We start from the raw sequence: 14181 nt of genomic DNA, 5'->3' as shown, positions 1-14181 counted from the left end.
CCAGTAAGCCCACAAAACCTTGGTGGTTACTTGAGTTACTGGGCCTCAGGAGTCTTATAGATCAGATGTGGGCAATCCTAGCCGTTCTTGGGCGATCTCGGAGATGACGCCGTCACGTCAGCCCCTGGGGAACGAGGGCGCTGGTCATGAGGAATTGCTTGGACAGGAGGACCTGGCGAGGAGAGCGTAGCGCAGGGGCAAAGAGAAAGATAGACATATTCAGAATGATGTTTTAATCAGTGGGATTGTAGATTTGTGATGTGTGGTGAATCAATATACTGTAAGTTAACACAGCACATTCTATTGAATCTAAACAAATATCGAGAGCCATTTACTTTGTGTCAAGATCCAAACTGAACACTGCAAGAAAAGTACTGTTTAAAAGTTTAACATGCAGAAATGTTCAAAGATAGATTGGTAATAATCAGATATAACAAGGTATAAAGGGAAGGAGACCATTACTGCCATAAATTATTATCTGTGAGGAGTCGGGGGACTTTTGCTTATCGTCGCTGTAAATGATTAGTGTATTGCACTTTATACAAAGAGGTGGGTGAGGATATTCCAGAGCATTAAGAGCATTAGCATAAATAATACGCAGTCATCTGTTACATAAGAAATAGATAGATAGATAGATAGATAGATAGATAGATAGATAGATAGATAGATAGATAGATAGATAGATAGATAGATAGATAGATAGATAGATAGATAGATAGATAGATAGATAGAGCTTTTATTTGCTAGTGGGACCTTGTATCTTCTGCCTGAGGGGAACAGAGGATTGCCAGGGTCAGCAGTGATCAGAGTGGCTTTCCTGGTCACTGTGGTCTGTGGTGAACCTGTGAGTTTTAGGGCCTGTGTTATGATCCGGGAAAGTTTTGTTTTGTGTTAAGCTGTAACAAACTGTAAAGAACTGTTAAATTGTCTCTGTTCACATTAAAACTCTTGAGCTTCCTGAGCAGGTGAAGTCTCTGCTGGGCCCTCTTGTAGATGGAATTTTATTTTGTGTCAATGTTTCGACTATTCTACCCTCCTCTCCACACTATTCATTCTCTTCACGCCACATTGTCCTGAATAAAACCCATCGGCCTAAAATATGGGACATAATAATAATAATGAAATGAAACTCTTTTCTTTTTTTGCGCCGGGATTGAATAATTAAATTAGGGATTAAATAATTGAATACTGAGATGCAGGACATTGCTATTGGGAGGCGTCTCTGCAATTGTTCATATGTTTGATATCTCTGTGGTAGCAATGGAGCACATCCCCAGTGGTGAAAGGGCTAATCCTCTCCACTCAGTGCAGTTGCTATTGTGAAGCGTCCCTCCAGGCTCCGCCTCATTAACTCAGATTGCCTCATCTGGTAAAACGGTGTCCCTCTCTTCTTCAAGAGACACACTTCCATTGTTATGCTCATGTCCCTGTCATAAGCTGTGGAGTGCGTCCACGTGGATGGCCTTATTAGAGAATGCCAGTCAAAGAGATATTGCACGGTTTCTTTCTAGAACCCTCCAAATGTTTGAAATCAAACACCAATGAAGACTTGCTCTCCTCCGGCTCTGCTGCTAACTCGCTATGAGTTGACTTGTTCAAAACTGGCCTATGTGTGTTAAAGGAATAGGCCACCGTTTTATCTTGTAAAGTGCCTAAACCAGACATGGGCTTGGATCCACTGACATCCATTTTGTTTATAAATAAATAAAATTAAGCAAACACATAACAGTAAATATTACATTTGCATATTCATTTTTGATAAATGTGTAGTTGTTTTAGAAGCTGTTCATGGCCTGATTAAACATTATCCTGCATTACTTTGCCTGTAGTGCCACTTTATATACCGGGCTTTCGATGCTTGATGTTGATGTGTTTTTCTGTCTTAAAGGAATAGGCCACCGTTTTTACATACTGAGATATGTTCTTACCTTAGCTTTGACGAGTTCTTTAGGACCTGTCTGATCTTCACCTGTGGCTTCAGTCACGTAAACACAGCGCAGACGGCGTTAGCATTTAGCCACTCCCTCTCTCCACTATAGCTCCAACACAGGTCAAGATAGAAGCTACCAAGCTCTTCCACGTTTTCCCTATTTAAATATGGGTACGTGAAGTGTTCCACTACAAAGTATAATACACAAAATTAAACAATGTGGATTTTCTAAGCGAATAAAAGGGGGAACTAAATTGTAAGGCGTAATAATACCAGGAGTAGTTTGGCATCCGCACAGTAAAGTGAAGATCACTGCGTGGATTTTGAATGTGGAATAATGCTGTAAATTGGCAGTACACTGTGCAGCTCTACAGTTTCAGAGTCATTATGTGGAGACTATAGAACAGATGGCTTCGACACAGATGATTTTTTTCACAGGTGGATGATGCGTGATACGTGTCAGTGTATTGTGTTAGTTATTTAGGTCGACCTGTTGCATAAAGGGAATACGGTTTGGCCTACATTTGTCTGCGTCTCTAGTATTCCCACTGGTTTTACGTCCTGCATGTTTGCGTGATCCGGTGCATAAACACTGGCTCATTATGCAATTACAGAATGATTAATTCATTTAAAAAAAAAAAGAATACACAAGTAGACGCAGGCAACTCAATCAACATACAGTAACTCCAATTCTTTTCATACATGCGCCTTTCTCAAGACAATCTCCTGATGACATCTGGAGATTATCTCAAAGAAGGTGCATGTGTTCATGTATTTCAACTACTTACTACAACACTTTCAATGCTTGCATATTGAGTTCAACCTGTTCGTAGTTTCACAAAATACTTGACACATGTGGGTCTGTTTTTTGTGATGAATATTTCATGGCACCTTCAGATTGGAGACCACTGCTGTAACTCCGGTGCTCTCTTTCTATAGGTCACTCTCTGATGGAGAACGAAACGTGGCACCAGCCGTACGTCCCCCATTACCTGCTCAGAGGAGACCCCTTCGCCTCCCGACTTTCCCCGGAGGCAGATATAGTGGCTGGCTTCTACGTATGCCTCATAGGTGAGTCTATTTTAAGCGACAAGTCGTGTTCTCCTTTGATCATCATCTTGTTTGTGCAAAGCTAATGGTCTTATTTCATGGCAACCATCAGCAGCAATGCTTTCAAGGTCAACAATATTTGATTCTATAGCTTATGTTGAACCAGTGTTAATTTCGTCGACTAAAATATTTAGTCTTAATTTTAGTCAAAGTGTTATTTTTGTGACTAAAATTGGACTAAAACTAAAATAAAAGTTTTTCACGAGACTAAAACTATGACTAAAATGTCCAGATATTTTAGTCGACTAAAATAAGACTAAATAAAAATGAAAGGGAGAGACTAAAATCAGCCAAACTTCTACTGACCGTCTGAAAGAGCCTCAGATCATGTAAATTCTCTGCCAAAGGATCAGCTCTGAGCTTTGTTCATGTGGAGCAGCTCCATGAAGCAGAGGAACAAGATTAGATATGATTATAATGAATATTATAAATGCAAAGTCGACTAAATTCGTCTTAAATTTAGTCGACTAAAACTAGACTAAAATTGAAGAAATTTTTTGACTAAAACTAGACTAAAATACTTTTTCGTCAGAAGACTAAGACTAAAACTAAATTAAAATATGTTGTCAAAATTAACACTGTGTTGAACATAGTTTTTGACAAACAGCTTGACAACAGCTATACAAGAAAGCAACCCTTAAAAACATGAATTTTATGTGTCCTAATGATTGACCTTGAACCAATATAAGCCAAAGGAGACACAATTTTTTGGCCCCCACAGTTGCAAGGGCCCCGCATCTCTTTGCTTGTGAATCAATGTTTTGTTACAGCGACAGCTTTTCTGACAGCTCTCACTCACTCTCTGCCTCATATAACACCAAAACGGAGCAGTCTGGTGAAGTGGATGAAAAGGAGAGGCCTACCGCCTCTCACCCCCATGTACAATAAGCCAGGATGAATGAGAGCTCCATGAGAAAAAACACTTAAGGGTGAAGAGGTAGCATCAGACAAAGTGCAGGTAGTTAGTCGCTATTATGTGAAATGCTCTAATCTTGCACAGCCATACATCTTAAAATGTATGATGACAAAAAGTGCAAAGAATGAAATCAAAAAGCTTTGGGAGAGTACAATTTCATTAATGATTTTTATTATAACATTCCCACCTGCCCCTGTCTCTTATAATCCCTCTCGGCGTCTTATAAAACTATATTAAGGGGTCACTGCACATGTCATGAAAAGGCTTTCCACGGAGAGACCTTTTCACGGCTGTAATTTTCTATTCAAATGTTGCCTCGGTGTGCTGTGAGTCGTACTTAACCTCCCTGCAGAATGAAGTGGACGGTGGATAAGTGTCAAGCATCGACCACTTGGCATTCAAAAGGACTTTTATATTTTGCAGTTCAGAAATCCGTGTGAATAAGCAATTAAAATATGCGTATTCTTGTCCAGAAAGTTGCAATTACACTTCCTAAATTGTTCAGCCTAGAAAAACAACGAAGTGAACACATACCTAACACAGTGACGTCCTTAATGCCATCCCCACCTGTCTTTTTCCAGACTGCGGTGACAGCGTACACGCTTTTGGTCTTATTCTTAAAAGGTCAACCGTCAGTGCGTCACTTATTTAACACTGAGCTGACAGTGCCGACATGTTGAGAATAAGGTTAGTCTATTAAATGTTACGACCATGGATGTAAAATCACTTTATGTAACCGGCACAATGGCGTCCACAAAGTCTCCACAAACCGACTCCAAACCAGAATGGCAAAAGATAAATGAATGTTGCTTTAAGAGCTAAGATGACAAAAAAAAATAATGTTGTTTTCGGCACAGACACAGCAGAAAATAACTGCTAACAAAAAAGAAGACATGAAATACAAAGGCACACGTGACAAAACAACAGAGCTGTCATTGCTTATCCTTTATTTTAGCTTTGGATATTTGTTTAGTCCAAAAGCCAACAGAAGTGCACGACATGTCTCCAGTTGTGACTTGTGTGGATTTTTGGGCCACTGCAACGATCCTCCCAATGTTGGGGTAAAATAGAAATCAGCATTTTCCAGATCTAATTCAGGACTCATTCATTTGACTTACAAGTACAAATACCAATATGAAAACTTTATTTTTCCACCAACATGGAAATTTGTCTTTGGTATCACGTCAGACAGAAAAACACATCAACATCAAGCATCGAAAGCCCGGCATATAAAGTGGCACTACAGGCAAAGTAATGCAGGATAATGTTTAATCAGGCCATGAACAGCTTCTGAAACAACTAGTTAGTTAGTTAGTTAATTTATTTTCTTCGGTCATTATGAACATTTAAATCACATGTCACATGTTTTCCAAAGATCTTAGACATTATACAATAAGAAAACACATACATTAAGAATTTAATCTAAATGAAGCCTGACCGAAAGGGGTTTAGGCTGAAGCCAAGACTTATTCTGCCTCTAACCCCTTTTACAAACTGTGACTCTGTGTCCAAAGATGACACATTATACACTTTCTCTAATACCAACGATGGAAACACTTAAGCACAAAACTTCAACAATCAGAAATAATGCTATGTATCCTCGATCGACTTCTTTTCTAATGGTCTTCATTCAAGTGTTCTATACTTCTCTATCATGTTTAACTTATACATTTTCTTAAATGCTTTAATAGTTTTGGAGCCCTTAAGTTGAATAGATAAACCGTTCCATAGATCAACGCCTTTGACTGTTAAGCACCTCCTCTTAGTATTACTGTGCGCCAGAGGTTTTTGTAGCAGATCAGTTCCTCCACTGCAAAAAGAATATCAAGCATTAGCTTAAATGTCTTGAATTGAGGAAATGTTTCTTGTTTAAAGCAGTTTTATCTCACTTAGACTTTTTTCCCGATCTGACCAAGTTTATTTTGCTGTTTTGAGGACATTTGTGACCAGTTCTAAGGTAAATCTCACTTGAAATAAGAAAGTAAGACTGCTAATGAGATAAGACCAATGTTCTTACCCCATTGGCAAAGAAAATTACTTGAAATAAGGACAAAATGTATTGAAACGAGTCAGAAACGTCTCAAAACAAGTGAAACAATCTGGGTCAGGAGCCCACCTACACCTTTCATTGTCAAAACATCTCAAATTCGGATTATTATACTCAAATTGAGACTTTTATACCAATCTACTTCATTACTTTTTGCAGTGGGTTGTATATAGATTCTCTAGTTTGAAACATCTCCTGTAAACACTGAGGGAGCATGAGATTGTGAGCTTTGTACATCACAACTGCTGTGTAAACATCAACAAGATCATGCAATTTTAAGATATTTAGTCTAATAAAAAGTGGATTTGTTGGAGCCAAGTATTCTGCATGGCTGATCACTCTAACTGCTTTCTTTTGCAATAAAAAGATAGGTTGTATATTAGTTTTATAGGTATTCCCCCATATTTCCACACAATAGCTAAGGTATGGAAGGATGAGAGAATTGTACAGTATATATAATGCGTTTTACACATTTATCAAAAATGAATATGCAAATGTAATATTTACTGTTATGTGTTTGCTTAATTTTATTTATTTATAAACAAAATGGATGTCAGTGGATCCAAGCCCATGTCTGGTATCGGCACTTTACAAGATAAAACACTGTCTTTCTGTCACTGTGAGCATGAGGGGAAAGTGAACATGCTTATCCTTACACCACCCCTGGTAGAATGTCAAATCTTACATTTACACAAATGTCACATTGATTTACTCCCTGTGTAAAAGACTAAAGGTTTACTCTCACCCCTGTGGTATCTTCCCATGGGTCCCCATCTGGGAAAATGAAGACATTCCAGGGAGCAGTAAACTATTTTGGCTTCCCCTGGAGTCTGCTGTCATCTTCACACACTGTCCCTTTTTTTTTTTTTCATCTGAGCAATGACTGTGTATCTGAAGTGGCAATCTAATGCGAAGTAAAGATTTTGAAATATCGTCAGCTGGTCTGGGTTCACTGCATTGAAGACGTCAACCTCTTTCAAAAGTGGCAGAAGCTCCTCCGAGTTCAGTCACTTTTGCTCCTGAAGTGTTTGTTTGGCAGTGTCTTCACGGAGCGACAATGGAGTATCAGTTCAGAGCTAATAAATCAGGTTTGGTCACGAGTAAAATTGACATGAAAAGAGTCTGCAGTCAACAGTTATTTTATCTTATGAATCAATGTGTGTAACTTCATGATGCCGCTGTGTCTGGGGCAGGCACATAAAAAAACAGTCTCATGGACTAACACCAGGAGATAGATGCACATTCTGGAGTCTTGTCCAATCTTTGTATTTCCTTTTGTACTTCTCACCAATGTAAAGACATTTAAACTACGCCATCAGAGGAGTGAAGGTCAGCAACACTTATTGTTTGTTGGCTGGGTCTCAGGCTCGGCACAGTGGAGACAGTGGGATAATGCGGCAAACAGTCTTTCTCTGACTGTACGAAAAAAAGGTTGTGGGTTCAACAGTATGATCAGCTCCTCTTCAAGTAGTACACAGCTTGGTGTGTAAAAGAGAGTAACAGTCTCCATTTGCATTGAAAACTCATTGGTCCACAACACTGCACAGTAATCGAGAGGAGCGAGGAGGGGCATTGGAAAGCCAATAATACCTGAAGGATAGGAGCATCCACACCACACAAATGTATAAAGAGGAAGAGAGGGAGCCGAGGCCCCGGATAAGCAAAAACGCTATGTTTATTACAGCGTCACCAACGTGTTTCCACTCCTCTTCTAAAAGTCTGAAGAGCACCTGGTTTGTATAGTTTGCTTGCTATCTCACTAGCATTCACTCTGCTACTCTGGCGATCCAGTGAGCACTTAAGCTCTTCTCCTTTAAATCCTGTATAAAATGATGATGTCTGTGGTCAGCAGCTTTAAGTTGTAAATGTATAGATGACGTGAGTTGAATAGTGCATGTCTAAGCTTCATCTCTAACGTGCAGATGAAACACTTGTCTTTTTGAAGAGCTGTGTTGCATGACAAGCAGCAAGGAGCTTGTCAGAACTTTACGGGGCTTTTGACTCACTGCTGTCACTGAATCCATGATGTTTATCTTCAATACAATGAATGTTTAAAGAATATTATAATGACATGGATAATGACATCCATATCTTGAATGTGCTCAGTGTGTGGCATGGTGCAGTACGCTGCAGATTTACAGTTTGTTTTATGCAGGTTTTAGTATATTCTTTTTTTTATTTTATTTTTTTATCTTTTTTTTTGTGGTAGAGCTAATACGTATTGTATCTGTTTTTAGGATCTCATGTGCAGCACTTTGGAAACATTTTTGTTGGTTAAATGTGCTATACAAATAAAGTGGATTGGATTGGATTTATCGTCATCAAAGAATGAAGGGATAGATTGTGACTTTTGTTTGTGTATGTGAGAATAATCTGGATGAAGATGTTGATCCGTGTTCTGAATAAATATGTTGAACTGCGCCTCTGCAGAAAGATTGTGATCTCACATCAAGCAGATGAAGATCTGTAGCTGTGTCCATGTAGAGTCATGAGCCACTGTCATGCCTGTACCGGGCTCATCAGATGTGTCCAAGAGCCCGGAAAATATGTAATCCTCAGTTTACCACTTCCAGCAGCAGGGGCTCTTCCTCCTGCATGATTTGTATCCTCACAAAAATCATCAGGGTGGAAATCACAGCAGGAGATATGGCGTGTCTTTCACTCTTCTATTCGGTCTATTTCGATACTCTGATCATGTGACTTCTGAAACCATCTGACGACACAAACAGCCCACCTATCGGCTTGCTTTCACGTGAGACCTCAACATTGTACATTGACAAGCCATATTTACAGGGGAACTAACCAGCCAGTCACTCCCACTTTCGGTTTCAAAAGCAGGACTGAGACCCTGCTCGCAGCCACTCCTAAACCAATGTTTTTTTTGTAATGCTTCACTCAAATGCAGAAGACTCTCAATTTCACACTTGTTGGACCTATAAAAAGCTGTTTTATGGTTAAACATGTGTGGATCGCCCATTCAGCTATGAAAGCCCCTGTGATTGTGAATGCAACCTTTTCAGTTCATTATAACCTCCTACTACAGCACATACTGAACTGTATTTAGATGTAGCCTATAGCAATGGAAGAATATGCATGAATGGCTATCTGTTATTGCTAAAGTAAAGTAGCTTGGACTTGCATGGTCTATTCCCCGAGATCACTTTTAGACTAGGCTCTGTTCTGCAGCTTTGACACACAATCTCATTTTGCATTAGATTGGTGGCAGCAATTACTATGTACACTGTGACTGTTTACTATGTTGATTGCTTGTTGAGCACTCAAGTGTCTATTATGGAAACGAGATTGAAGCCTTTTTTTTTTTTGTCTTTAGGGATATGCTGAGAATGTACAGCATGTACTGTATCAGCTTGATCAGAAATAGACTTTATTTCTTATTCATTTGTTGCAATACATCAACGTATACGTACATACAAAACATCCGAGGGGAACGCTTCAATGGGCCTTTTGTTTGCGGTCTATCTAGTGCCTGGACATGACTTGAGTTGTGACTGAAACACATTTGAATCTACGTCGAGCAATCTGAAACGGCTTCACTGTGCAGGCGGCTGCTCTTAGTTGCCTGCTTTGTTGTTTTGTGGCGTAGAAGTGCATAAAAGCTTGTGACACTGCGTTGTCGAATGAAAAGGAAGAAGGCAAACCGTATGACATTGAATATTCTTTGTGTTTCCTGTCTTTTCACGTCTAATGCTGTTGTTTACTGTGATAACAGCGTGTCTCCGGACTAGTCATTTGTGTTTCGTTTGTTGCTTAGAAGCAGCGTTTTTCCAGTGAAGGTCACATAGTTACAGACGCAGTAGCTAGTAGTTTTGCTGTCGGCGATTTACGTGGTTTCCTTCGCAGGGTGGCTGGGCGCACCCTCCGAGATCGGGTGAGGAGCTCAGTTACCCGGGAGGCGCTCGGAGTAGAGTCGCTGCTCCTTCACGTCGAAAGGAGCAGCTGAGGTGGCTCGGGCATCTGTTCCGGATGCCTCCTGGTCGCCTCCCGCGGGAGGTGTTCCTGGCATGTCCTAGTGGGACAAGGCCTCGTGGAAGACCCAGGACACGCTGGTGGGACTATGCCTCCGAGCTGGCCTGGTGTCACCTCGGGGTCAGAACAGCTGGAGGAGGTGTGTGTGGATCGGGAAGTTTGGGCATCTCTGCTGAGACTGCTGCCCCCGCGACCCGGCCCCGGATAAAGCGGAAGAAAATGGATGGATGGATGGATTTACGTGGTCGAAGTGGAGATTTTTGATATATCATTAACTGGGCTGGGTAGATTGGATGAGGACGCTTCATCTTCAGAGGCTCTTTCTCGCTCTTGTAGTCAAATGTGAGACTGATTATTGAAAGTCAGGCCCCTCCTGAGAAGAGGGTTCAGGACTGGCATGGATACAGACGGCATCACGTCATAGAGGGAAAACAGAATCTTTTGGGAAACACAATTCTTCACTCTTTTTAGCTATTTTCTGGCATTACATATGAACTTATTTATCACCTACAAATAAAGTCAAGTGTAAATCGGGTCCATTTGGATGTTTATTCTCAGCAGATTGTTCAGTAGAAGTGAAAAAACGACGCGTTAGCATTATCACGATGCAAACATGACGCATCATGTTAGCACTCTCCATTTTTTTTAATGTATTTATGGGCTGTTGAACCACTTTGCTCCTCTCCATGTCTTTGCATCTTTAATTAGTGTAAAACTATATTCAGAATTCAGCATTTGTTAAACCAGTTTTTGAATAATTAGAGAGAGTTTAGATTTTTCTCCAAATTGTTTTCCTCCTCATCTGTTTTCAAACATGACCATAGACGGGCGATTCCAGAGATGCCGTCTGTATCTATTCACCTTATTCCGCCCCCGCCCACTAAATGTTCGCTGCTAAAATCTGATGTTTAGTCGATTGATTTGTGTAAAAGCGTCCCAATGTTCATTTGCACCAACAAGTCAACACTGCAACGTTTCTAGAGCGACTTTATTTTCGTGTAGTCACTGATTTTATGTGGACTTCTCCAGTCCCATGTTAACTGATGGGAGAAAAGGGGCGGGCACGGGAACTAGGAAGTTGTGGGAGGCCTCATTTTAAGGCTCTGACCAAGCCTATTCCAATACAAAAAAAAGAGCCCATCGTATCATTCAAAACATCCTTGCAGATGTGTTCTGTGTAGTGTAAAATTGGAGAAACAATTAGACACCCTGTGGGCTGTTGTCCCGCTCCACGTTTCGACTATATGATTTTAATGGATTGAAGTGAGTGCGTGGTTATCGTGAGCACTTAGCGTCACATGAAGTGTAAGGATTAGGCTGATGCCGAGGAGGCGGCGTTCAGTCAATGAGAAACACTTCAAAAAATATGTGTAAACAATCAGTTCACCGTGCATTTTATATGTGCTGCCTGTGTGGTCTGTTTGTCTCAGAGCATAGTGCGAGGATGCGTACGTGCACAAAGCATGTTTCAGCCATTATTTTCCATAGGTACTGTTTGTGGAGCTTGGTTGGGCGGCAGTAAAGTGAGAGCATTTGAAGAACTGAAGGTCACCACTTCAAGCCAAGCATGAGCTGCACATTTTGTTTTCCTAAATTGTGGCGCCCTCTCTGAGGTCTTGCTCTTGTTGTGTTCTTGTATAAGCCTTTTAATCCCCATGCTCCTCTCACACTGACTGAGGGCAATATAAAAATACCTTGTTGATTCAATGCAACATTGGTTCTCTTACAGATCTAAATAATGCCTTTTTCCACTGCGTAGATTTATTTTTTCTTGGTTGTTGGAGGGTGTTATGGCCTGATAGCTCTGTCTTTGTTTGCAGATTATCGCACCTCAGTATATTTAGTCCCGAATAGCCATGGTAACACAATTGCAATTGTTTTCTTCATTTGCATTACAGACACTAATAAAAAGGTTTATACTAAGACTGCAACCAACAAGGTACAGGGTGTTTTTTCCTCTTCACTGCTGAACATTTTCCTACGCAGAGACTGGAAACGCCATCAAATTATAGGGAATGTGCATCGTATAAAGTGTGTGTAGCCTGTTATGTGTTCAGCTCATTTCAGATGCGAACAGCCTCCCCTGCTCGGTTGGAACATTTCATGGATCTGAGAGGACTGTTGCGCTCCTCAAGGGAACGCTGTCTGATAAACTGTGACCTAATGCGCTGCACGGTAATGCCAACAATACAAGAAATGTCGATATACAGTATGTACGTTTAAAGAGGATATTAACCTCCCAGTGGCACGGCGGTTGGCACTCTCACCTCACTGCAAAAAAGGTCAGAGGTTTGGTTTGTTTGTTTGTTTGTTTGTTTATTGAAGGGATCCCCATTAGCGCGGTCATGCTGTCGCTATTCTTCCTGGGGTCCCACTAAATCCATTCACAAAAAGTATAAACAGTATTTTAAACCATCCAGAATGTGTATCAATACATCTGCATATCCTACTAAAATCCTATAAAAGCTGTACATAAAAGTAGTACATATTTGCATTCAGAAAGGAACATCAGTTTTTGTGTGCATGTGTTCACTGTGTCTGTGTAGGGTTTTTAGTAGATTCTTTGTTCTGGATTACCATTTTAGGGTCAGAACTTCCCTTGATGTAAGTGATGTAAGCAACAAGTTTGACAGTAATTCTCACCACCAAAAGAATTCAATATGACAAAAATCTGCCATTTTTTTTTTTCCGTTAACTTTTTGCCTATAAAATGTTTAATGTTTGACATGAGAAAAGCACCAGCGCCATGCTGTTTGATTTTCATCTTCATCATCTCCGGATCTAAATTGCAATATGACATATCGCATTTTTTGCGGGGTGGGTAAAGGCCTTCCTGAAAACAAACAATTAATGTTTTTATTGTGATTTGGTCAAAAATAATTGGGTTGGATATATATATGTATCAGGAAGCACATGGTGTGATTAGAGAAATGCTGTCAGTGGAGAGTAACTTGAGCATGTATTATTACTTAATTACACTTTAAACGGCATAATTAAAGTGACGCAAATGCACTCAGAGAATGGAAGAAGGTTGATGCTAACTTTAGCATCAGTACATTTGAAATATTCATCAATTGAGTTTAACTGTTCTTTCTTCAAGTGCTGTGTGTGTTTGTGTGTGTTCGTTCGTGCGTGTGTGTGTGTGTGTGTGTGTTCGTGCGTGCGTGTTTGTGCGAGCGTGTGTGTGCGTACGTGCGTGTGTGATCTGAGATAATGGGTTGTTAGTATTTTGTAGAAATCAACTCTAGCTGACTTTGTCCCTGCAAGACCCCCCATTGGCAAAGGCGGCCATCGAGGTCGCCTATGCCCAGAGCCAGCTCTATGTACAGCGCTTGCAGCCTTGGGATATTTCGGGTGGGTTAACAACTCTGGACAGGATATTCAGCTTTGTGAGTAAATATTTGTTTATTGGAAGCCAGAACACTGTGAAGGGCAGCTGCGGAGTGGATACAGCTGTGTGGTGTTCTCCACATCCTCATTGGGGATGTACTCCTCCCATCAGCCCCAGAACTTAAATCTTTTTGCAAGTTGGGTAATGTACATCTTCAGGGCCCCCTTAACCTCTTAACTCCCACAGGAACCAAGCACATTTTCTCCAGTTTGGCTTTGCCCAAATCTGAAAGCTTAATAAAACGCATCAAAATAGAGAGAGAAGACTGGAAAAATAACAGCTAAACGAGTTTGCAGCTATGTGAGCAATTTTATACAATGATGACCACTTGGTGATGGCCTTCAGCATTCAGATCTGACAATATTTTGACATTACCCAAATGTTTATTATTTGGTTTTATTTTTGCAAGCAATTTTGTACCATAACAACAACATTTTATCTGGATAGGCTGGATGCTCTCTGAAGGACGTGCGCTTCCCAAATTTTGGCATTTTAAAAAGCATGTGATCATTGTCCCCATTAGTAACAGAGAGACAGCAGCGCAGGGTCAATATTTTACAATATACCAATATGTGATACATCTGCTCTACCTCCCACAGCTGTAAATAGGTTCCGTCTGTGCGCCTCTCACCTCTGTGCTGCTGTGGAGGTGGATAAAGCCACTAGGCAGGAGCTTTAGCTCATTTAAAGCGACTAACAAGAATCATTTTCAGCCTCTAAAACATAACACTACATTCTCTACAGTCTGTTCTGCTTTTGTTTTTTTTAAATAACAAATGCACATTTTCCACAGCTTGTGT

General features: G+C 40.5%; 1 protein-coding gene across 1 annotated transcript in view; it reads left to right on the top strand.

The window, feature by feature from the left end:
- The window catches only part of opn5 (opsin 5), a 50373-nt gene that overhangs the window by 12974 nt on the left and 23218 nt on the right, over nt 1-14181 (top strand). The window contains exon 2 of the mRNA XM_079571839.1: nt 2870-3001. Coding sequence (XP_079427965.1) covers nt 2881-3001 — 121 coding nt within the window. The 5' untranslated portion in view covers nt 2870-2880. The remainder of the gene's footprint in view (nt 1-2869; nt 3002-14181) is intronic.

This window comes from Gobius niger (assembly GCF_951799975.1).
Source record: "Gobius niger genome assembly, chromosome: 15".
Classification (NCBI taxonomy): domain Eukaryota; kingdom Metazoa; phylum Chordata; class Actinopteri; order Gobiiformes; family Gobiidae; genus Gobius; species Gobius niger.
Note: the sequence above shows the minus strand (reverse complement) of the source record. Positions and strands in the feature narration are given on the sequence as shown.